The 24521-nt window shown below is 53.2% G+C and overlaps 1 protein-coding gene across 1 annotated transcript in view; it reads right to left on the bottom strand.

Annotated features, from left to right (window-relative positions):
* The window catches only part of hdac6 (histone deacetylase 6), a 224721-nt gene that overhangs the window by 57216 nt on the left and 142984 nt on the right, over nt 1–24521 (bottom strand). The window contains exons 20-25 of the mRNA XM_085978338.1: nt 22808–22941; nt 17803–17871; nt 14775–14967; nt 13763–13912; nt 6859–7033; nt 3700–3780 (exon numbers count right to left, since the gene is read on the bottom strand). Coding sequence (XP_085834464.1) covers nt 3700–3780; nt 6859–7033; nt 13763–13912; nt 14775–14967; nt 17803–17871; nt 22808–22941 — 802 coding nt within the window. The remainder of the gene's footprint in view (nt 1–3699; nt 3781–6858; nt 7034–13762; nt 13913–14774; nt 14968–17802; nt 17872–22807; nt 22942–24521) is intronic.

Below are 24521 nucleotides of genomic sequence, written 5' to 3'. Positions count from 1 at the left end.
TAATTACTCCCGGGTAACTAAAAAGCAAAGCCTTGTTCAAAACGCAGCTGCAAAGACAGTCAAAAGCAGCTTTGACTTAAGTTTTGATAACAAACAGCCACAGGCTGCGAGTGAAGGTTAAATTGCTAAATAATATATCATGATGCTAAGTAGAAATTAGAATTCGCTTAACAAAACTAATTGCAAAGATATTTAAAAAATAATTAGTATAAGGTCATAAAATGAGAGAGATCGTGGAGATACGGTATTTATCTGGTAGATTAAAGCGAGACAGTCTGGATAGCTCAAGACTAGTGAAACAGCGCCGATATGGGCCCTTGGTATAAAGGCCTTAGAAACATAGAAGATAGGAGCAGGAGTAGGCCATTCGGCCCCTCAAGTCTGCTCCACCATTCAATGTGATCATGGCTGATCATCCAAATTCAGTACCCTGTCCCTGCTTTCTCCCCATATCCCTTGATCCCTTCAGCCTTAAGAAATATATCCAACTCCTTTTTGAATATATTTAATGAATTGGCCTCTACTGCCTTCTGTGGTAGAGAATTCCACAGGTTCACCACTCTCTGGGTGAAGAAATTCCTCCTCATCTCAGTCCTAAATGGCTTACCCCTTATCCTTAGACTGTGACCCCTGGTTCTGGACTCCCCGACCATCGGGAACATCCTTCCTGCATCTAGTCTGTCTAGTCCTGTTAGAATTTTATAAGTTTCAATGAGATCCCCTCTCATTCTTCTAAACTCCAACGAGTACAAGCCCAATCGACCCAATCTCTCCTCATACGTCATTCCTGCCATCCCAGGTATCAGTCTGGTGAATCTTCGCTGCACTCCTTCCATGGCAAGAACATCCTTCCTCAAATAAGGCGACCAAAACTGCACACAATACTCAAGATGTGGTCTCACCAAGGCCCTGTACAGCTGCAGCAAGACATCCTTGTTCCTGTACTCAAACCCTCTCGCTACGAAGACCAACATACCATTTGCCTTCTTAACCGCCTGCTGCACCTGCATGCTTACCTTCAGCAACTGGTGCACAAGGATGCCCAGGTCTCGTTGCACTTCCCCTTCTCCCAATCTATTGCCATTCAGATAATAATCTGCCTTCTTGTTTTTGACACCAAAGTGGATAACCTTGCATTTATCCACGTTATATTGCATCTGCCATGCTTCTGCCCAATCACCCAACCTGTCCAAATCATACTGGAGTTTCTCGGCATCCTCCTCACAGCACACACGCCCACCCAGCTTTGTGTTGTCTGCAAACTTGGAGATATTACATCTAGTTCCCTCATCCAGATCATTAATATATATTGTGAATAGCTGGGGTCCTAGCACCAATCCCTGTGGTACCCCACGAGTCACTGCCTGCCACTCGGAAAAAGACCCGTTTATTCCAACTCTTTGCTTTCTGTCTGCCAACCAGTTCTCTATCCAAGTCAATACCTTGCCCCTAATCCCATGTGCCTTAACTTTACACGCTAATCTCTTAGGTCGTTGAGTATATCTTTGATACTCTACCCTTGGCCTTGTACCAGGGAGGCAGGAAATGAAAGAGATATGGTCAATTCCAATGGGGTGAAAAACTATAAACAAGATAACAAGGCAGCGGGATAGGGATGACGGAAAAATACTGGAAAGGCGGGATGTTACCTCAGTCTGAGTGACAATGGTATTTTGACCATTAGAACCAATTAAAAAAGGTGATTTTGTTACAGACCATATATGGGCACTGGCCAAGCCAACTGTTGATAAGAATAGGGTTAAAACCTCGATACTCAAAGAACAACTTTTCACAGACGTACTGCGAGAGCAAAGGAACAGACGTCATCTGTGTCTGAGAGGTTCCAGAGGCCAAGGACTGTGAGCTACTCATTGAAACTATCGCCTAATGTTAAGTATATTACGCTGTAAGCTTAATAAATCTTGATCTATTGCTCAAACATACTGGCTGCTGCCTATTGGTGTTTTGTCCAAGAACTCCGAGATCATTTAAGATCTTACAGACGTTGCAACATGCTGCACCGTGGCGGTGACCTTGTTCCCAGACTCGCTGTGTGCTAGAAAGGTCGTTGACTATATCTTTGATGCTCTACCCTAGGCCCTCTCCTAAAAAGAGAGTAGAAGCAATATCTAAAGAGCTTTTAGCACAGACGGTGAAGGGAAGGGAAGGTCTGTTCGGGCACGCCAGCAATCTGTCTGATACCAGCTGCTTGTCACTGTCGTATGTCTACTTTGTCTATCTTGATTGTGTGTTGCAATTAACTTAAACTGCCGCTCCTTAATAGAATGCCTTACCCAAGACCCTTTGGGTAATGTGTGTGTGACCTGTGATCCAAATCTTACACTGGGGAGAACTCCCCCCTGCTCTTCTTGCAATAGTGGCCGTGGGATCCTTCACGTCCACCTGAGGGGGCAGACGGGGACCTCGGGTTTAACGTCTCATCTGAAAGGCCTACGACAATGCGGCGCTCCCTCAGTACTGCCCCTCCGACAGTGCGGCGCTCCCTCAGTACTGCCCCTCCAACAGTGCGACGCTCCCTCAGTACCGCCCTTCCGACAGTGCGGGCTCCCTCAGTACCGCCCCTCCGACAGTGCGGTGCTCCCTCAGTACCGCCCCTCCGACAGTGCGGCGCTCCCTCAGTACCGCCCCTCCGACAGTGCAGCGCTCCCTCAGTACTGCCCCTCCGACAGTGCGGCGCTCCCTCAGTACCGCCCCTCCGACAGTGCGGCGCTCCCTCAGTACTGCCCCTCCGACAGTGCGGCGCTCCCTCAGTACTGCCCCTCCGACAGTGCGGTGCTCCCTCAGTACCGCCCCTCCGACAGTGTGGTGCTCCCTCAGTACTGCCCCTCCGACAGTGCGGCACTCCCTCAGTACTGTCCCTCCGACAGTGCGGCGCTCCCTCAGTACGGCCCCTACGACAGTGCGGCGCTCCCTCAGTACTGCCCCTCCGACAGTGCGGCGCTGCCTCAGTACTGCCCTTCCGACAGTGCGGCGCTCCCTCAGTACCGCCCCTCCGACAGTGCAGCGCTCCCTCAGTACTGCCCATCCGACAGTGCGGAGCACCCTCAGTACTAGCACCGAGGGGGTGTCGGGACTAGATTATGGGGCTCGAGTCTCTGGAGGGGGGTCTCGGACCCACGACCTGCTGACTCAGAGGAGTGAACGAGACCCACTGAGCCACAGCCGATACCTGTATTACCGCGTATTTGATGCCTGTTTATAATAAATACTGGTTGACCTCCTGTGGCGGTGTGCACACAGGGACTGTTAAGACCAAGTGTCGTGTTCAGGTGAAGCGGGGTAAGAGGCCGAAGGTTAGAGGGCCGGGGTTGGTATTTGGACCAGGATGTGCAGACTGAATTCAGCCTCCGTTTTAAATGCACCGATTCGTTCGTTATTTTTATATTCCTATTCTAAATTCCTATGTAAACATTTCTAATGGAAACGGCCCCATGTAAACCTGTCACGCCACAGCACCACCACTGGTGGCAGGGTGTAATTACAGCGTGACAAGTTGACATAGGCGGTTCCCATTATAAATATTGACGGAGGAATTCACAATGGAAATAGGTGGATGAGCGAATGTAGAATTTTTAACATGTTATGCAGAGAGATATACAGGAATTTAGGGGCACATTCTGATTACAGGCGTGGCGTATTCTACACAGAAACACTCGGGGAATTCACTGATATACATACTCGTAGCGGCAGTCGGCTGCTTGGGCCATGCTGCTGTTCTCGGATTCGTCATGGGCTGAATTTGAGGCTCCAGCTCAGGAACTGTGGGTAGAAAGAAAAAATACGAGCAAGTAAAGCAGCAAAATCACGACCTAATCCTAATAATAATAATAGTTGTGTTAAAGAAGGACTCGCATTTCTATCGCGCCTTTCGCCACCTTAGGAATTCCCAAAGCGCTTCACCGCCAAGGAATGACTTTTGAAGCGTGTTCACTGTTGTAATGTCGGGAAACGCGATTTGTGCACAGCAGGAGTCCACAAACAGCAATGTGACAATGACCAGACCATCTGTTTTGTTAGTGATGTTGGTCGAGGGTTAAATATCAGTCCCAGGACACCGGGGAGACCTCCTGCCTGCTCTTCTTCCAATAGAGGCCGTGGGATCTTTTACGTCCACCTGAGAGGGCACTTTAGGAAGGATTCCAAGGCCTTGGAAAAGGTTAAGGGGAGATTGACCAGAATGGTACCAGGGATGAGGGACTTCAGTGATGTGGAGAGACTGGAGAAGCTGGGGTTGTTCTCCTTAGATCAAAGAGGGTTAAGGGGAGATTGACCAGAATGGTACCAGGGATGAGGGACTTCAATGATGTGGAGAGACTGGAGAAGCTGGGGTTGTTCTCCTTAGAGCAGAGAAGGTTAAGGGGAGATTGACCAGAATGGTACCAGGGATGAGGGACTTCAGTGATGTGGAGAGACTGGAGAAGCTGGGATTGTTCTCCTTGGAGCAGAGAAGGTTAAGGGGAGATTGACCAGAATGGTACCAGGGATGAGGGACTTCAATGATGTGGAGAGACTGGAGAAGCTGGGATTGTTCTCCTTGGAGCAGAGAAGGTTAAGGGGAGATTGACCAGAATGGTACCAGGGATGAGGGACTTCAATGATGTGGAGAGACTGGAGAAGCTGGGGTTGTTCTCCTTAGAGCAGAGAAGGTTAAAGGGAGATTGACCAGAATGGTACCAGGGATGAGGGACTTCAGTGATGTGGAGAGACTGGAGAAGCTGGGATTGTTCTCCTTGGAGCAGAGAAGGTTAAGGGGAGATTGACCAGAATGGTACCAGGGATGAGGGACTTCAATGATGTGGAGAGACTGGAGAAGCTGGGATTGTTCTCCTTGGAGCAGAGAAGGTTAAGGGGAGATTGACCAGAATGGTACCAGGGATGAGGGACTTCAATGATGTGGAGAGACTGGAGAAGCTGGGGTTGTTCTCCTTAGAGCAGAGAAGGTTAAAGGGAGATTGACCAGAATGGTACCAGGGATGAGGGACTTCAATGATGTGGAGAGACTGGAGAAGCTGGGATTGTTCTCCTTGGAGCAGAGAAGGTTAAGGGGAGATTGACCAGAATGGTACCAGGGATGAGGGACTTCAATGATGTGGAGAGACTGGAGAAGCTGGGGTTGTTCTCCTTAGAGCAGAGAAGGTTAAAGGGAGATTGACCAGAATGGTACCAGGGATGAGGGACTTCAGTGATGTGGAGAGACTGGAGAAGCTGGGATTGTTCTCCTTGGAGCAGAGAAGGTTAAGGGGAGATTGACCAGAATGGTACCAGGGATGAGGGACTTCAATGATGTGGAGAGACTGGAGAAGCTGGGATTGTTCTCCTTGGAGCAGAGAAGGTTAAGGGGAGATTGACCAGAATGGTACCAGGGATGAGGGACTTCAATGATGTGGAGAGACTGGAGAAGCTGGGGTTGTTCTCCTTAGAGCAGAGAAGGTTAAAGGGAGATTGACCAGAATGGTACCAGGGATGAGGGACTTCAGTGATGTGGAGAGACTGGAGAAGCTGGGGTTGTTCTCCTTAGAGCAGAGAAGGTTAAGGGGAGATTGACCAGAATGGTACCAGGGATGAGGGACTTCAGTGATGTGGAGAGACTGGAGAAGCTGGGATTGTTCTCCTTAGAGAGGAGAAGGTTAAGGGGAGATTGACCAGAATGGTACCAGGGATGAGGGACTTCAGTGATGTGGAGAGACTGGAGAAGCTGGGATTGTTCTCCTTGGAGCAGAGAAGGTTAAGGGGAGATTGACCAGAATGGTACCAGGGTTGAGGGACTTCAGTGATGTGGAGAGACTGGAGAAGCTGGGATTGTTCTCCTTAGAGCAGAGAAGGTTAAGGGGAGATTGACCAGAATGGTACCGGGGATGAGGGACTTCAGTGATGTGGAGAGACTGGAGAAGCTGGGGTTGTTCTCCTTAGAGCAGAGAAGGTTAAGAGGAGATTGACCAGAATGGTACCAGGCATGAGGGACTTCAGTGATGTGGAGAGACTGGAGAAGCTGGGGTTGTTCTCCTTAGAGCAGAGAAGGTTAAGGGGAGATTGACCAGAATGGTACCAGGGATGAGGGACTTCAGTTATGTGGAGAGACTGGAGAAGCTGGGATTGTTGTACTTAGAGCAGAGAAGGTTAAGGGGAGATTGACCAGAATGGTACCAGGGATGAGGGACTTCAGTGATGTGGAGAGACTGGAGAAGCCGGGATTGTTCTCCATAGAGCAGAGAAGGTTAAGAGGAGATTGACCAGAATGGTACCAGGGATGAGGGACTTCAGTGATGTGGAGAGGCTGGAGAAGCTGGGGTTGTTCTCCTTGGAACAGAGAAGGTTAAGGGGAGATTGACCAGAATGGTACCAGGGATGAGGGACTTCAGTGATGTGGAGAGACTGGAGAAGCTGGGATTGTTCTCCTTAGAGCAGAGAAGGTTAAGGGGAGATTGACCAGAATGGTACCAGGGATGAGAGACTTCAGTGGTGTGGAGAGACTGGAGAAGCTGCGGTTGTTCTCCTTAGAGCAGAGAAGGTTAAGGGGAGATTGACCAGAATGGTACCAGGGATGAGAGACTTCAGTGATGTGGAGAGACTGGAGAAACTGGGGTTGTTCTCCTTAGAGCAGAGAAGGTTAAGGGGAGGTTGAATAGAGATGTTCAAAATTGCGAGATGTTTTGAAAGTGGCAGGAGGGTCGGTAACCAGAGGACACAGATTTAAGATAAAAAAGAAGCAGAGATGGAGATGAGGAGAATGTCTTTTAACACAGCGAGCTGCGGTGATCTGGAATGCGCTGCCTGAAGGGGCAGTGGGAGCAGTTTCAATAGTAACGTTCAATTGTGGAAATGGAGAATGGCTCTCACTCTGCATTCGAAGAGAGGTCCAGTATTTGCACTGCGTTAGGATCACGTTGCTGATGGTCGAGATGGCACTGGCGACGGGAGCGTTTAACCGCCCGAGGTAGGGGGGCGTGTCGCCCAGTAAGGTCTGAGTGCACATGGCCATGGACTCGGCGATCGAGGTCAGGTTGTAACCGCCCTGCGGCAGAGACAGAGAGAATGAGACAGTTAGTGGTGAATGACACACTCCCGGGGACCCCCCTGTAAATACTGACACACTCCCGGGGACCCCCCTGTAAACACTGACACACTGCCAGGGACCCCCCCCTGTAAATACACACACACTCCCCGGAGACCCCCTGTAAATACTGACACACTCCTGGGGACCCCCTGTAAATACTGACACACTCCCGGGGACCCCCTGTAAATACTGACACACTCCCGGGGACCCCCTGTAAATACTGACACACTCCCGGGGACCCCCTGTAAATACTGACACACTCCCGGGGACCCCCTGTAAATACTGACACACTCCCGGGGACCCCCTGTAAATACTGACACACTCCCGGGGACCCCCCTGTAAATACTGACACACTCCCGGGGACCCCCTGTAAATACTGACACACTCCCGGGGACCCCCCTGTAAATACTGACACACTCCCGGGGACCCCCCTGTAAATACTGACACACTCCCCTGTGGTAAACCACTGTTTGTATTCCTGTTTGTCCTGTTTGTATTCCACTGTGTACATGCCTGGACATGCCTCGGCTGACTCCTCCCACAGGTCCTAGTATAAAGGTGACTGCTCCCCAGCCCTTAGTATCATGGACCGGTCGACCACGCGAGGCAGACCTCCATTCTGTTGTTAATAAAAGCCTTTAGTTACTCTTCTAACTCTCAGTCTTTTATGAGTAATTGATAGCGCATCAATTTTATTAACAACATTTTTATAATGGAGAAGATCCTCACACCAGCATGCCTGGACTTAGATCATCGGGAGGCGGGCTCATCCACCAAGTTTACTCACTGGCTTAAGTGTTTCGAAAAATTCCTGACCGCCTCCGAAGCAATCAAATCGGACGAGGACAAACTGGATGTCCTGACCTCCAAAACCACCGAGTGTACTCGGTCATCCAAGACGCGACCTCGTACGCGGACGCTATCAAGCTCAAGGACCAGTACACGCGCCCAGTGAACGAAGTGTACGCCAGGCACCTCCTGGGGAGTCGTAAACAACAACCTGGGGAATCGACCGTGGAATACCTTCAGGCACTGTCTGTGCTTGGCCGGGCCTGTGGTTGTAAGGATGTAAAGGCCGCCGTGTACACAGAGGAACTTATCCGGGACGCTTTTGTAGCGGGCCACAGATCCAATTACACCCGACAGCGACTGTTGGAGCAGAGTAACCTCGACCTCAACAAGGCCTCTGAACTCGCACTATCGTTGGATGCAGCCTACCAGGGCATGGATGCCTACTCCTCTGCACCGTGGACGCCGCGGGGAATGACAGCCTGGGACACGGTAGGACCGCCTCATAGCGCCGTGCCACCCCAGCCACACCCCAACAACGGCCCAACTACCGCAGCAGTGTCCCAAGGCCAGACAGCAGTGCCCCAAGGCCAGAAATGCTACTTCTGTGGCCAGGCAAAACACCCCAGAGCGCGCTGCCCGGCGAAAAACGCGATCTGCTCGGGCTGCGGGAAGAAGGGACACTACGCTAGCGTCTGCAGGGCCAAAGCCACCCCGAACCCCAGCAGCGCCGCGTGTGGGCCATGCGGGCCGCCATCTTGGACCTCCCCGGCCATGTGCGAATCACCGGTACAGCAGCCATTTTGGACGCCTCCAGCCACATGGGGATCATGGACGCCGCCATCTTGGACGACAGCCGGGACGCAGCAGGCCCCCGACACCGCCTCATCTGATACCCGCAGCGACACACCGACCCCTACGCTGGCATCCGTTACACTGGACCAAGCGAGGCCGCACCAACTGGCCAGTTCCACAATGGACATTAAGGTAAATGGTCACGATACAATCTGCCTTTTTGACTCTGGGAGCACGGAGAGCTTCATCCACCCCGACACGGTGCGGCATTGCTCTCTCCCAGTCCTGCCAGCGCAACAGCGGATTTCTATGGCCTCCGAGTCCCAGTCGGCGGACATCGGCGGCTACTGCGTGGTGACACTCGTAGTAGACGGGACCGTGTACGATCATTTTAAACTTCTGGTCCTGCCTGACCTCTGCGCTGCCGTCCTGCTGGGGTTAGATTTTCAGTGCCACCTTAAAAGTGTTACGATGGCGTACGGTGGACCCCTACCCCCACTCACAGTCCACAGCCAGCAGCTTCCAAACTGCCCGCCGCGCACCAGGTGCAACCTCTCCACACTCAGAGTCACCCCCCCCCAACTGTTTGCTAACCTCACCCCCGACTGTAAGCCCATCGCCACAAAGAGCAGGCGATACAGTGCCGGGGACAGGGTTTTCATTAAAACCGAAGTGGAGCGGCTCCTGAAAGAAGGGATTATTGAGGGCAGCACCAGCCCCTGGCGAGCCCAGGTTGTGGTCGTTAAGACCGGCGAGAAGCAGCGCCTGGTCATCGACTACAGCCAGACAATAAATCGCTACACCCTGCTGGACGCCTACCCACTCCCCCGTATAGCTGATATGGTCAACCAGATCGCGCAGTACCGCGTCTTCTCGACCATTGACCTGAAATCAGCGTACCACCAGCTCCCCATCCGCCCTGAGGACCGCCAGTACACTGCCTTTGAGGCAAACGGCCGCCTCTATCACTTCCTTAGGGTTCCCTTTGGCGTCACCAACGGGGTCTCCGTCTTCCAAAGGGAGATGGACCGGATGGTAGATCAAAATGCGTTGCAGGCCACTTTCCCATATCTGGACAATGTGACCATCTGCGGCCGTGACTTGCAGGACCATGACGCAAACCTCGAAAAATTCCTCCGCACCGCCCAACTCCTAAACCTGACATATAACAAGGAGAAGTGCATATTCCGCACAAACCGCCTCGCCATCCTTGGCTGTGTTGTGGAACACGGAGTCATCGGCCCCGATCCCGACCGGATGCGTCCCCTTATGGAACTTCCACTGCCCCACTGCCTCAAGGCCCTGAAGAGGTGCCTAGGGTTTTTCTCCTATTACGCCCAGTGGGTCCCCTACTATGCGGACAAGGCCCGTCCGCTGATCAAGTCCACCTCTTTTCCCTTGACGGCAGAGGCCCGCTTAGCCTTCCACCGTATCAAGGAGGACATTGCCAAAGCCACCATGCACGCAGTGGACGAATCCATCCCCTTCCAGGTGGAAAGCGACGCGTCTGACTTTGCCCTGGCCGCTACCCTCAATCAGGCGGGGAGACCCGTGGCCTTCTTTTCACGAACCCTCCAAGGCCCGGAGACCAGACACTCCGCTGTTGAGAAGGAGGCCCAGGCGATTGTGGAGGCTGTGCGTCATTGGAGGCACTACCTGGCCGGAAAACGATTTACCCTGCTCACTGACCAGCGTTCAGTTGCTTTTATGTTTAACAACAAGCAGAGGGGCAAAATCAAAAATGACAAGATCTTGAGGTGGAGAATCGAACTTTCCACCTACAACTACGAGATCTTGTACCGGCCCGGGAAGCTAAATGAACCCCCGGATGCGCTATCGCGTGGCACCTGCGCCAGCGCGCAGATCGATAGACTGCGGGCCCTCCACAATGACCTCTGCCACCCGGGGGTCACCAGTTTCTTCCACTTCATCAAGGCCCGCAACCTGCCTTACTCTATTGAGGAGGTCAGGACCATGACCAGCAACTGCCAAGTCTGCGCTGAGTGCAAACCGCACTTTTACAGACCAGACAGGGCCCACCTGATAAAAGCCACTCGCCCCTTCGAACGCCTGAGCGTCGATTTTAAAGGGCCTCTCCCCTCCTCCGACCGCAATGTGTACTTCCTCAATATTATTGATGAGTACTCCCGTTTCCCGTTCGCCTTCCCCTGCCCGGACATGACCAGTGCCACGGTCATTAAATGTCTGAACAACCTCTTCACCCTGTTCGGCTTCCCCAGCTATATCCATAGCGACCGGGGCTCATCGTTTATGAGCGACGAACTCCGTCAGTACCTGCTAACTAGGGGTATTGCCACAAGCAGGACCACCAGTTACAACCCCCGGGGGAACGGACAGGTGGAAAGAGAAAATGCGACAGTTTGGAAGGCCGTCCTGCTAGCCTTAAAGTCCAGGGGCCTTCCAACCTCCCGCTGGCAGGATGTGCTCCCCGATGCGCTCCACTCTATTCGGTCACTGCTCTGCACTGCCACTAACGCCACCCCTCATGAGAAAATGTTTGTCTTCCCAAGGAAGTCCACATCGGGGACATCGCTACCGCCATGGCTGACGTCCCCAGGGCCGGTCCTACTGAGAAGACACGTGAGGACCCATAAAACGGACCCCCTGGTCGAGAGGGTCGACCTCCTCCACGCCAACCCCCAGTATGCTTACATCGCATACCCGGACGGGCGGGAGGACACAGTCTCCATAAGAGACCTTGCACCCTCGGGGGCCGCAGTAACCCACTACCCACTACCACCCCACCCCACGATCCGATATCCAGCCCCAGCAGACGGCAGGCCTGGGCCCCGCGACCCGCTCGACATCTACGAGGACGACACGCCTGTGCCACAGCCTACGCTGGACTCGACGCCGGAAACTTCACTACCCCTGCCGTCGCCACGCAGATCACAGCGGCAGACAAGACCTCCGGAGAGACTCCAATACACTAACTTTTAATACACTTCACCCCGCCGGACTCAATTTTAAACAAGGGGTGAATGTGGTAAACCACTGTTTGTATTCCTGTTTGTATTCCACTGTGTACATGCCTGGACATGCCTCGGCTGACTCCTCCCACAGGTCCTAGTATAAAGGTGACTGCTCCCCAGCCCTTAGTATCATGGACCGGTCGACCACGCGAGGCAGACCTCCATTCTGTTGTTAATAAAAGCCTTTAGTTACTCTTCTAACTCTCAGTCTTTTATGAGTAATTGATAGCGCATCATCCCCGGAGACCCCCTGTAAATACTGACACACTCCCCGGAGACCCCCTGTAAATACTGACACACTCCTGGGGACCCCCTGTAAATACTGACACACTCCTGGGGACCCCCTGTAAATACTGACACACTCCCGGTGGACCCCCTGTAAATACTGACACACTCCCGGGGACCCCCCTGTAAATACTGACACACTCCCGGGGACCCCCTGTAAATACTGACACACTCCCGGGGACCCCCCTGTAAATACTGACACACTCCCGGGGACCCCCCTGTAAATACTGACACACTCCCCGGGGACCATCTGTAAATACTGACACACTCCCCGGAGACCCCCTGTAAATACTGACACACTCCTGGGGACCCCCTGTAAATACTGACACACTCCTGGGGACCCCCTGTAAATACTGACACACTCCCGGGGACCCCCTGTAAATACTGACACACTCCCGGGGACCCCCCTGTAAATACTGACACACTCCCGGGGACCCCCCTGTAAATACTGACACACTCCCCGGAGACCCCCTGTAAATACTGGCACTCTCCCGGGGACCCCCTGTAAATACTGACACACTCCCGGGGACCCCCCTGTAAATACTGACACACTCCCGGGGACCCCCCTGTAAATACTGACACACTCCCCGGAGACCCCCTGTAAATACTGACACACTCCCGGGGACCCTCTGTAAATACTGACACACTCCCCGGAGACCCCCTGTAAATACTGACACACTCCTGGGGACCCCCTGTAAATACTGACACACTCCTGGGGACCCCCTGTAAATACTGACACACTCCCGGGGACCCCCTGTAAATACTGACACACTCCCCGGAGACCCCCTGTAAATACTGACACACTCCTGGGGACCCCCTGTAAATACTGACACACTCCCGGTGGACCCCCTGTAAATACTGACACACTCCCGGGGACCCCCCTGTAAATACTGACACACTCCCGGGGACCCCCTGTAAATACTGACACACTCCCGGGGACCCCCCTGTAAATACTGACACACTCCCGGGGACCCCCCTGTAAATACTGACACACTCCCCGGGGACCATCTGTAAATACTGACACACTCCCCGGAGACCCCCTGTAAATACTGACACACTCCTGGGGACCCCCTGTAAATACTGACACACTCCTGGGGACCCCCTGTAAATACTGACACACTCCCGGGGACCCCCTGTAAATACTGACACACTCCCGGGGACCCCCCTGTAAATACTGACACACTCCCGGGGACCCCCCTGTAAATACTGACACACTCCCCGGAGACCCCCTGTAAATACTGGCACTCTCCCGGGGACCCCCTGTAAATACTGACACACTCCCGGGGACCCCCCTGTAAATACTGACACACTCCCGGGGACCCCCCTGTAAATACTGACACACTCCCCGGAGACCCCCTGTAAATACTGACACACTCCCGGGGACCCTCTGTAAATACTGACACACTCCCCGGAGACCCCCTGTAAATACTGACACACTCCTGGGGACCCCCTGTAAATACTGACACACTCCTGGGGACCCCCTGTAAATACTGACACACTCCCGGGGACCCCCTGTAAATACTGACACACTCCCCGGAGACCCCCTGTAAATACTGACACACTCCTGGGGACCCCCTGTAAATACTGACACACTCCCGGTGGACCCCCTGTAAATACTGACACACTCCCGAGGACCCCCTGTAAATACTGACACACTCCCGGGGACCTCCTGTACTGACACACTCCCGGGGACCCCTGTAAATGCTGACACACTGACAACGTGAGAGACCCTGTCATGTTGACCCCTCAAACGCCCATCACCCCCCCCCCCCCGCAGGAAAACCTGGCCGCAGTTCGGCTCAGACACCGAAAGCCGCTCGCTCACCTCCAGCGCCAGCACCACGCGGCCCCCAGCCAGTCCCTGCAGCATGTGGGTCATGTGAGCATAGCATTCGGGGGTCACCAGGCACCTGCCCAGGGGGTCACCCCGGGCTGCATCGAAACCTGCGGAGACCAACACCAGCTCCGGCTGGTACTGGAGGGCGGAGAGAGAGAGAAAGAGAAAGAGAGAGGTAAAAACATAAGCAATAGGAGCAGGAGCAGGCTGTACCGCCCCTCGAGCCTGCTCCGCCATTCATTAAGATCATGGCTGATCGTCGACCTCAACTCCACTTTCCCGCCCAATCTCCATTTCCCTTGATTCCCTTAATATTCAAAAATCTATCGATCTCAGCCTTGAATATACTCAACGACTGAGCCTCCACAGCCCTCTGGGGCAGAGAATTCCAAAGATTCACCGCCCTCTGAGTGAAGAAAGTTCTCCTCATCTCAGTCCTAAATGGCCGACCCCTTATCCTGAGACTGTGCCCCCTGGTTCTAGACTCCCCAGCCAGGGGGGAAACAGCCTCTCAGCATCTACCCTGTCAATCCCCCCTCAGAATCTTGTATGTTTCGATGAGATCACCTCTCATTCTGCTGAACTCCAGACAGTATCGGCCCATTCTGCTCAAATCTCTCCTTTCATCCCAGGAATCAATCTAGTGATCACCCCACCATGTGCGGGGGTCCGAAACTGGGCCCAGTACTCCAGATGCTGCTTGACCGCCAAGTGTCAAAATGGTGTCTTTGATTTGTCACGGGAAATCCTTATGTAAACGTGTCACGCTGTAGTTACAACCTCCCACCAGCAGTGGCGCTGCAGAAAAGGCTCGGCCACTCCACTTCCTGAATTGCCGTGACTCTTTGCTGCTATAACTATAACTAATACCAAATCCAAATATTGTGGAAAAATGAGTCCACAATTGCCAACTTTAAAATAGAGGGCTGAATTTCGTGAGAGGCCGTTGGCGAGGGAACACTTACCCGAACGGTGGTCTGGATTGATTGAAGAGCATTACCTGGTAGGCGATGGGCATGACCACGCGGTGGAAGGCGGCCATGTACTCCGAGTCGCCCATGCGGCTCGCGTTCCATGGGATGTTGACGTTGAAGCCCTCGCCCTTGTCCCTCCCGACCTGGCTGTGGTCGGCGTCCTCCGAGTTGGGGAAGAAGGAGCCATTGTCGTAGCGGTGGATTGAGATGAAAAGGACGCTGGAACAGAGGAGCAGAGGATCAGGAGGAGGCCGTTCAGCCCCCTCGGGCCTGTTACATTAGGAACAGGAGGAGGCCGTTCAGCCCCCTCGGGCCTGTTACATTAGGAACAGGAGGTGGCCGTTCAGCCCCCTCGAGCCTGTTACATTAGGAACAGGAGGAGGCCGTTCAGCCCCCTCGAGCCTGTTACATTAGGGACGGGAGGAGGCCATTCAGCCCCCTCAAGCCTGTTACATTAGGAACAGGAGGAGGCCATTCAGCCCCTCGAGCCTGTTACATTATGATCAGAAGGAGGCCATTCAGCCCCCTCGAGCCTGTTGCATTAGGAACAGGAGGAGGCCATTCAGCCCCCTCGAGCCTGTTACATTGGGAACAGGAGGAGGCCGTTCAGCCCCTCGAGCCTGTTACATTAGGAGCAGGAGGAGGCCGTTCAGCCCCTCGAGCCTGTTACATTAGGAACAGGAGGAGGCCATTCAGCCCCCTCGAGCCTGTTACATTAGGAACAGGAGGAGGCCATTCAGCCCCCACGAGCCTGTTACATTAGGAACAGGAGGCCATTCAGCCCTTCGAGCCTGTTACATTAGGAACAGGAGGAGGCCATTCAGCCCCCTCGAGCCTGTTACATTAGGAACAGGAGGAGGCCGTTCAACCCCTCGAGCCTGTTACATTAGGAACAGGAGGAGGCCATTCAACCCCTCAAGCCTGTTATATTCGGAACAGGAGGAGGCCGTTCAGCCCCCTCGAGCCTGTTACATTAGGAACAGGAGGAGGCCGTTCAGCCCCCTCGAGCCTGTTACGTTAGGAACAGGAGGAGGCCGTTCAGCCCCCTCGAGCCTGTTACGTTAGGAACAGGAGGAGGCCGTTCAGCCCCCTCGAGCCTGTTACATTAGGAACAGGAGGAGGCCGTTCAGCCCCCTCGAGCCTGTTACATTAGGAACAGGAGGAGGCCGTTCAGCCCCCTCGAGCCTGTTACGTTAGGAACAGGAGGAGGCCGTTCAGCCCCCTCGAGCCTGCTCTGCCATTCAATCAGAACACGGCTGATCTGTATATTAACTCCATCCACCCGCCTTGGTTCCGTAACCCTCGATACCCTCATCCAACAAAAATCTATCGATCTCAGTCTTGAAAGCTCCAATTGACCCCCAGCCTCGACAGCTCTTTGGGGGAGAGAGTCCCAGATTTCCACCAGCCTTTGTGTGAAGAAGTGCTTCCTGACATCACCCCTGAACGGCCTGGCTCTAATTTGAAGGTTCTGCCCCCCTTGTTCTGGACTCCCCCCCACCAGAGGAAATAGTTTCTCTCGATCGACCTGATCGAATCCTTTAATCGTCTCAAACACCTCGATCAGGTCACCCCTTAATCTTCTACACTCGAGGGAACACAAGCCCAGTCTGTGCAAACTGTCCTTGGAATTTAACCCTTTTAGCTCCCGGGTATCATCCTGGTGAATCTGCACTGCACCCCCTCCGAGGCCGGGATGTCCTTCCCGAGGTGGGGGGTCCAGAACTGAACCCAGTGACTCCAGATGGGGTCTAACCAGAGCTGTGTACAGCTGTAACATCACTTCCACCCCTTTGTACTCTATCCCCCTTGAGGTAAAGGCCAAGAGGAACGTGGAGACCGGGGGGGGGCGGACGGGACACGTATCGCGGTGTCAGTCGAGTTCTCGCTGCGTTTACTCTCCCCTCCCCCAGCGGCCGCAGCCTTCATCCCTCCTCCCCTGAAGACGCTGACCCCCTTGGGTGGGCGGTGAGGGTTCCACAGTCCCGAATCCAAGTGCCCATTGCCCAGGCTATTCGACCACGGCGGGCGGCGTAGCCCACCCCATGCTCACCCAATGCCCCCCACGCACGCCCGCCGGCAGCTGTCGCTGGGTGGCGATCGGGAAAGGGGAAACGAATGGGGCAAAAGATTCATCGATCTCCCCTGGCATTGCTCATTGATGGAAGGCGGATGGAGCGGTTTTCGACCTGGCCTTGTCCCTTTTAAGACCACTGCTTGCGTACTCCCCTGTGGGAAAGGCGGAATAAGCACGTTATGAGGTCACTTAGAGGCTAATTGCTGTAGATTGGTGGCTGCTGGACCTCCCCCCCATCGCTCCAGCTGATTCAGTACAGACTGGGCAAGGAAGGTGAGATCTCGTTGATCACTGGATCACCTCACGGAGCCGCTGAGGGAGCCTATCGCAAATCGCACCCGCGGATTCTCAGAGCGGGTGGAGGCGTGTCACCGCGGGAGGCAAAACATGCATCAGAATCTTAACAAGTGCAGTAAAAAAAAAAAGCCAGTCATTTCCTGCTGGTTCCCCGACCTTGCGACACTTGCTTGTCCCAGGACAGGAACCAAAGGACTTGCCTTTCTATAGCGCCTTTCACCAGCTCAGGACGCCCCCCAAAACGTTTCACAGCCAATGAAGTGCTTCGTTTGAAGTGCAGTCACTTTTGTGGTGTAGGAGCTGGGGTTTTTACCAGCAGCCGCCAATCTACCGCAATTAGCCTCTAAGTGACCTCATGACGTGCTTATTCCGCCTTTCCCACAGGGGAGTACGCAAGCAAGGGCCTTAAAAGGGACAAGGCCAGGTCGAAAACCACTCCATCCATCTTCCATCAATGAGCAATGCCAGGGGAGATCCACAAATCTTTTGCCCCTTTCATTTCACCATCAACAACTCCCCAATTGTAGTGTTGAGAGCGCCATCAGCACCAATATACCCCCCCGCCACTGCCTGCATCTTCCTGTGTGGCTATTTGACCAGGGAAGTCCTCACCCGGCCACTAAAGCCCACAACGAGCAATGCCACGGGAGGTCAGCCGGGGTGTTTTTTTTAAATTTTACCTTGGGTCGTCTTCAAACATGTGCTGCGTCCCGTTTCCATGGTGGACATCCCAGTCGAGAATCAGCACCCTGGCAAAGACACAGGCACAGTCAGACGGTAAGGGGTGAAGCACAGCGAGAAAAAGGTCACCGATGTGGTTTAGCCGCACACGAGCCAATTCCAGTTATTTATCGTCAAACAATCAGCGTGGACGCCTTCTCAACTTTTCTTTGTTTTTTAAACGCCGCCCATCTATAATTGCCCTCGAGAAAGGGGTGGTGAGCCGCCTTCTTGAATACAACCGAGTGTCTCGCTCGCCCATTTCAGAGGGCCGTTAAGAGTCAACCACATTGCTGTGGGTCTGGAGTCACATATCGGCCAGACCGGGTAAGGACGGCAGATTTCCTTTCCTTAGTGAACCAGATGGGCTTTTATGACAATCCGGTAGTTACACGGTCACCATTACTGGTACTAGCTTTTTATTCCAGATTTATTTAATTAACTCCATTAAATGCCGTGGTGGGATTTGGACTCACACCTCCAGATTATTAGCCCAGGCCAATGGATTACTGGTCCAGTAACATAACCACTGTGCTACCGCACCCGTAATGAAGGCTTTGCTGGACAGCCTGCAAGTTAAAACGTTTAACAGTCGAACTTCTTTGTATCTGGGATTAACAGGCTTTCCGATAGAAACAGGATGACTTTGAACTGTCGTAGAAAAGTGTTTTCTGAGACGTGAAGTGCTGGCGGAAGGGAATAAGTGGTAAGCAATGACATCGCCCACGAGTGGTTTGGTTTTAGGGTATTAAACATGGACAGGGATCCACTGGATACAGATAGCAGTTGGTACAGCCTTTACCTCAAAGATGCTGGAAAATGTTACGTCAGGAAGTCTCGTGTAGGGGAAGTGGTTCTGAGGTAGACAACTGCAAACTGTTTACATAGCCTGTTCTCAAAGGATTTGGGAACAGATAGGTCATGCAGTCTTATCTATGACATTTTGCTTTGAGCTAGACAAAATTAGGCTGTATAAAGGAGCGCGGTTTCTAACAGTAGCTTCAGCCTTCTTTTAATCGTGTTAAAACTCCGCACGCACACTTCCCGTTATCTTTCCCCGCCCCCCAATATAAATCCCTGTGTCAGCATTTATAACGGGAACGGCCTACGGTCCGGCAACGCCTCGATTTTAAATTTCTCAGGCGCTTTTTCAAATCCCTCCCTCCCTCCCTCTCTATCTCTGCAACCTCCTCTGGTCCTACAACCATCCTTGTCCCCCTCTCTATCTCTGTAACCTCCTCCGGTCCTACAACCCCCCTCGTCCCCCTTGCTGTCTCTGTAACCTCCTCCGGCCCTACAACCATCCTCGTCCCCCTCGCTGTCTCTGTAACCTCAACCGGTCCTACAACCCTCCTCGTCCCCCTCGCCGTCTCTGTAACCTCCTCCGGCCCTACAACCATCCTCGTCTCCCTCGCTGTCTCTGTAACCTCCTCCGGCCCTACAACCATCCTCGTCCCCCTCGCTGTCTCTGTAACCTCATCCGGTCCTACAACCCTCCTCGTCCCCCTTGCTGTCTCTGTAACCTCCTCCGGCCCTACAACCATCCTCGTCTCGCTCGCTGTCTCTGTAACCTCATCCGGTCCTACAACCCTCCTCGTCCCCCTCGCTGTCTCTGTAACCTCATCCGGTCCTACAACCATCCTCGTCCCCCTCGCTGTCTCTGTAACCTCATCCGGTCCTACAACCATCCTCGTCCCCCTCGCTGTCTCTGTAACCTCATCCGGCCCTACAACCATCCTCGTCTCGCTCGCTGTCTCTGTAACCTCCTCCAGTCCTACAACCATCCTCGTCCCCCTCGCTGTCTCTGTAACCTCATCCGGTCCTACAACCATCCTCGTCCCCCTCGCTGTCTCTGTAACCTCATCCGGCCCTACAACCATCCTCGTCTCGCTCGCTGTCTCTGTAACCTCCTCCGGTCCTACAACCCTCCTCGTCCCCCTCGCTGTCTCTGTAACCTCCTCCGGTCCTACAACCCCCCTCGTCCCCCTTGCTGTCTCTGTAACCTCCTCCGGCCCTACAACCATCCTCGTCCCCCTTGCTGTCTCTGTAACCTCATCCGGCCCTACAACCATCCTCATCCCCCTCGCTGTCTCTGTAACCTCATCCGGCCCTACAACCATCCTCGTCCCCCTCGCTATCTCTGTAACCTCATCCGGCCCTACAACAATCCTCCTCCCCCTCTCAATCTCTGCAACCTCCTCCGGCCCTACAACCATCCTCGTCCCCCTCGCTATCTCTGTAACCTCATCCGGCCCTACAACAATCCTCGTCCCCCTCGCTATCTCTGTAACCTCATCCGGTCCTACAACCCTCCTCGTCCCCCTCGCTGTCTCTGTAACCTCATCCGGTCCTACAACCATCCTCGTCCCCCTCGCTGTCTCTGTAACCTCATCCGGTCCTACAACCATCCTCGTCCCCCTCGCTGTCTCTGTAACCTCATCCGGCCCTACAACCATCCTCGTCTCGCTCGCTGTCTCTGTAACCTCATCCGGCCCTACAACCATCCTCGTCCCCCTCGCTGTCTCTGTAACCTCATCCGGTCCTACAACCATCCTCGTCCCCCTCGCTGTCTCTGTAACCTCATCCGGCCCTACAACCATCCTCGTCCCCCTCGCTATCTCTGTAACCTCATCCGGCCCTACAACAATCCTCCTCCCCCTCTCAATCTCTGTAACCTCCTCCGGCCCTACAACCCCCCTCGTTCCCCTCTCTATCTCTGTAACCTCCTCCGGCCCTACAACCATCCTCGTCCCCCTCGCTGTCTCTGTAACCTCATCCAGCCCTACAACCATCCTCGTCCCCCTCGCTGTCTCTGTAACCTCCTCCGGCCCTACAACCATCCTCGTCCCCCTCGCTGTCTCTGTAACCTCCTCCGGCCCTACAACCCTCCTCGTCCCCCTCGCTGTCTCTGTAACCTCATCCGGCCCTACAACCCTCCTCGTCCCCCTCGCTATCTCTGTAACCTCCTCCGGCCCTACAACAATCCTCGTCCCCCTCTCTATCTCTGTAACCTCCTCCGGCCCTACAACAATCCTCATCCCCCTCGCTGTCTCTGTAACCTCCTCCAGTCCTACAACAGTCCTCATCCCCCTCGCTGTCTCTGTAACCACCTCCGGCCCTACAACCTTCCTCGTCCCCCTCGCTGTCTCTGTAACCTCCTCCGGCCCTACAATCCCCCTCGTTCCCCCTTTCTATCTCTGTAACCTCCTCCGGCCCTACAACAGTCCTCATCCCCCTCGCTGTCTCTGTAACTTCCTCCGGCCCTACAATCCCCCTCATTCCCCCTTTCTATCTCTGTAACCTCCTCCGGCCCTACAACAGTCCTCATCCCCCTCGCTGTCTCTGTATCCTCCTCCGGCCCTACAACCCTCCTCATCCCCCTCGTTGTCTCTGCAAACTCCTCCGGCCCTACAACCCCCTCGTCCCCCTCGCTGTCTCTGTAAGCTCCTCCAGCCCCTACAACCCTCCCTATGTCTGTAACCTCCTCCAGCCCCCGCAACCCTCCGAGATCTCTGCGCTCCTCCAATTCTGGCCTCTTGCGCATCCCCCGATTTCCATCACTCCACCATTGGCGGCGTGCCTTCAGCTGCCTGGGCCCCGAGCTCTGGAATTCCCTCCCTATACCTCTCCGCCTCGCTAGCTCTCTCTCCTCTTTTAAGAGGCTCCTTAAAACCTACCTCACCTCTCCTAATATGTGGCTCGGTGTCAAATTCTGTCTGATTTACGCTCCTGTGAAGCGCCTTGGGATGTTTTACTATGTTAAAGGCGCTGGATAAATGCAAGCTGCTGTAAACGGCACACTGCAGCGCCTCCATTGGTGGGAGTATAATGTAGCCAAGTTTGCGGATGATACAAAGACGGGTGGGAAAGCAAGTTGTGCAGAGGACTCAAAGAACCTGCAAAGGGATATAGACAGGCTAAGTGAGTGGGCAAACATTTGGCAGATGGAGTATAATGTGGGAAAGTGCGAGGTTATCCACTTTGGCAGGAAAAATAAAAAAGCAAATTATTATTTAAATGGAGAGAGATTACAAAATGCTACAGTTCAGAGGGATCTGGGGGTCCTTGTGCATGAAACACAAAAAGTTAGCATGCAGGAACAGCAAGTAATCAAAAAGGCAAATGGAGTGTTGGCCTTTATTGCAAAGGGATGGAGTATAAAAGTAGGGAAGTCCTGCTACAACTGTACAGGGCGTTGGTGAGACCACACCTGGAGTACTGCGTACAGTTTTGGTCTCCTTATTTAAGGAAGGATATACTTGCATTGGAGGCAGTTCAGAGAAGGTTCACGAGGTTAATTCCAGAGATGAGGGGGTTGACTTATGAGGAAAGGTTGAGCAGGTTGGGCCTATACTCATTGGAGTTTAGAAGAATGAGAGGTGATCTTATCGAAACAGATAAGATACTGAGGGGGCTCGACAAGGTAGAAGCAGAGAGGATGTTTCCCCTCGTGGGGAAATCTAGAACTCGGGGGCACAGTTTCAGAATAAAGGGTCGCCCTTTTAGAACTGAGATGAGGAGGAATTTCTTCTATGAAGGTTGTGAATCTGTGGAATTCTCTGCCCCAGAGAGCCGCGGAGGCTGGGTCATTAAGGTGGAGATAGACTGATTTTTGCAAGATAAGGGAGTGAAGGGTCATGGGGAGCGGGCGGGGAAGTGGCTTTGAGCCCGAGATCAGCCATGATCTTATTGAATGGCGGAGCATGCTCGAGGGGCCGAGTGGCCTATTCCTGCTCCGATTTCTTATGTATGTTCTATGGAAGGGTGTAACTAAAGCGTGACACCTTTACCTTGGCCTTTTCCCGTTATAAATGTTGACATAGGGGTTTACAATGGGGAGGGAGGGGGGAATAGTTAACGGGAAGTGTGGGTGCGGACATAAGATTTTTAATATGATTGATATCTAAGGCTGAAGCCCTTGAGGCTCCCGGGGTGGGGGCCCTTTTACGGTTCGCTTGCTCTTACCTCATCTTGTACCCGACCAGATTCTGCGCGAATCGCGCGGCCATCGCCACGTTGTTGAATAAGCAGAAACCGCAGGCCGTGTCCTTCTCCGCGTGGTGCCCTGGGGGCCGGACGATTGCGACCCCGCTCTGGACCTGCGTCACCAGAGAAAAGGGGGGGGGGGGGGCGGGGGGAAAGAGAGAGTGAGAGGGGCTTGCGTGTCCGGTCAGGTCGCAGTCTTACCGTCCCTCGTTTAACAGCCAACCGCGCCCCCCTCCCCCAAAATTGCAGGGGCTCCGACACAAATTTTCAGAACCTCTCTGGCCACAGGGGAGGTGCCAGGGGACTGGAGAACAGCTAACATTGTGCAGGAAACTCTCGTTTAAATGGCACCTAAATATCTAGAATTCTCTATTAACCGGCAAAAATTCTCGCTCCGAAAACAACACCTCAATAACCATAGAAACATAGAAGATAGGAGCAGGAGTAGGCCATTCGGCCCCTCGAGCCTGCTCCGCCATTTAATGAGATCATGGCTGATCATCCAAATTAAGTACCCTGTCCCTGCTTTCTCCCCATATCCCTTGATCCCTTTAGCCTTAAGAAATATATCCAACTCCTTCTTGAATATATTTAACGTGTTGGCCTCAACTGCCTTCTGTGGTAGAGAATTCCACAGGTTCACCACTCTCTGGGTGAAGAAATTCCTCCTCATTTCTGTCCTAAATAGCTTACCCCTTATCCTTAGACTGTGACCCCTGGTTCTGGACTCCCCGACCATCGGGAACATCCTTCCTGCATCTAGTCTGTCTAGTCCTGTTAGAATTTTATAAGTTTCAATGAGATCCCCTCTCATTCTTCTAAACTCCAGCGAGTACAAGCCCAATCGACCCAATCTCTCCTCATACGTCATTCCTGCCATCCCAGGTATCAGCCTGGTGAATCTTCGCTGAACTCCTTCCATGGCAAGAACATCCTTCCTCAGATAAGGCGACCAAAACTGCACACAATACTCAAGATGTGGTCTCACCAAGGCCCTGTACAACTGCAGCAAGACATCCTTGTTCCTGTACTCAAACCCTCTCGCTACGAAGGCCAACATACCATTTGCCTTCTTAACCGCCTGCTGCACCTGCATGCTTACCTTCAGCGACTGGTGCACAAGGACACCCAGGTCTCGTTGCACTTCCCCTTCTCCCAATCTATTGCCATTCAGATAATAATCTGCCTTCCTGTTTTTGCCACCAAAGTGGATAACCTCACATTTATCCACGTTATATTGCATCTGCCATGCTTTTGCCCAATCACCCAACCTGTCCAAATCATCCTGGAGTTTCTCGGCATCCTCCTCACAGCACACACGCCCACCCAGCTTTGTGTCATCTGCAAATTTGGAGATATTACATCTAGTTCCCTTGTCTAGATCATTAATATATATTGTGAATAGCTGGGGTCCAAGGACTGATCCCTGCGGTACCCCACTAGTCACTGCCTGCCACTCGGAAAAAGACCCGTTTATTCCAACTCTTTGCTTTCTGTCTGCCAACCAGTTCTCTATCCAAGTCAATACCTTGCCCCCAATCCCATGTGCCTTAACTTTACACGCTAATCTCTTATGCGGGACCTTATTAAAAGCCTTCTGAAAGTCCAAATACACCACATCTACTGGTTCTCCCTTATCTATTTTACCAGTTACATCCTCAAAAAATTCCAGTAGATTAGTCAAGCACGATGT

This window comes from Somniosus microcephalus, unplaced genomic scaffold (genome assembly GCF_052327205.1).
Source record: "Somniosus microcephalus isolate GS21.2 unplaced genomic scaffold, FLI_Smic_1.0 unresolved_chr7, whole genome shotgun sequence".
Classification (NCBI taxonomy): Eukaryota; Metazoa; Chordata; class Chondrichthyes; order Squaliformes; family Somniosidae; genus Somniosus; species Somniosus microcephalus.
This window is presented reverse-complemented; position numbering and strand designations above follow the sequence as displayed.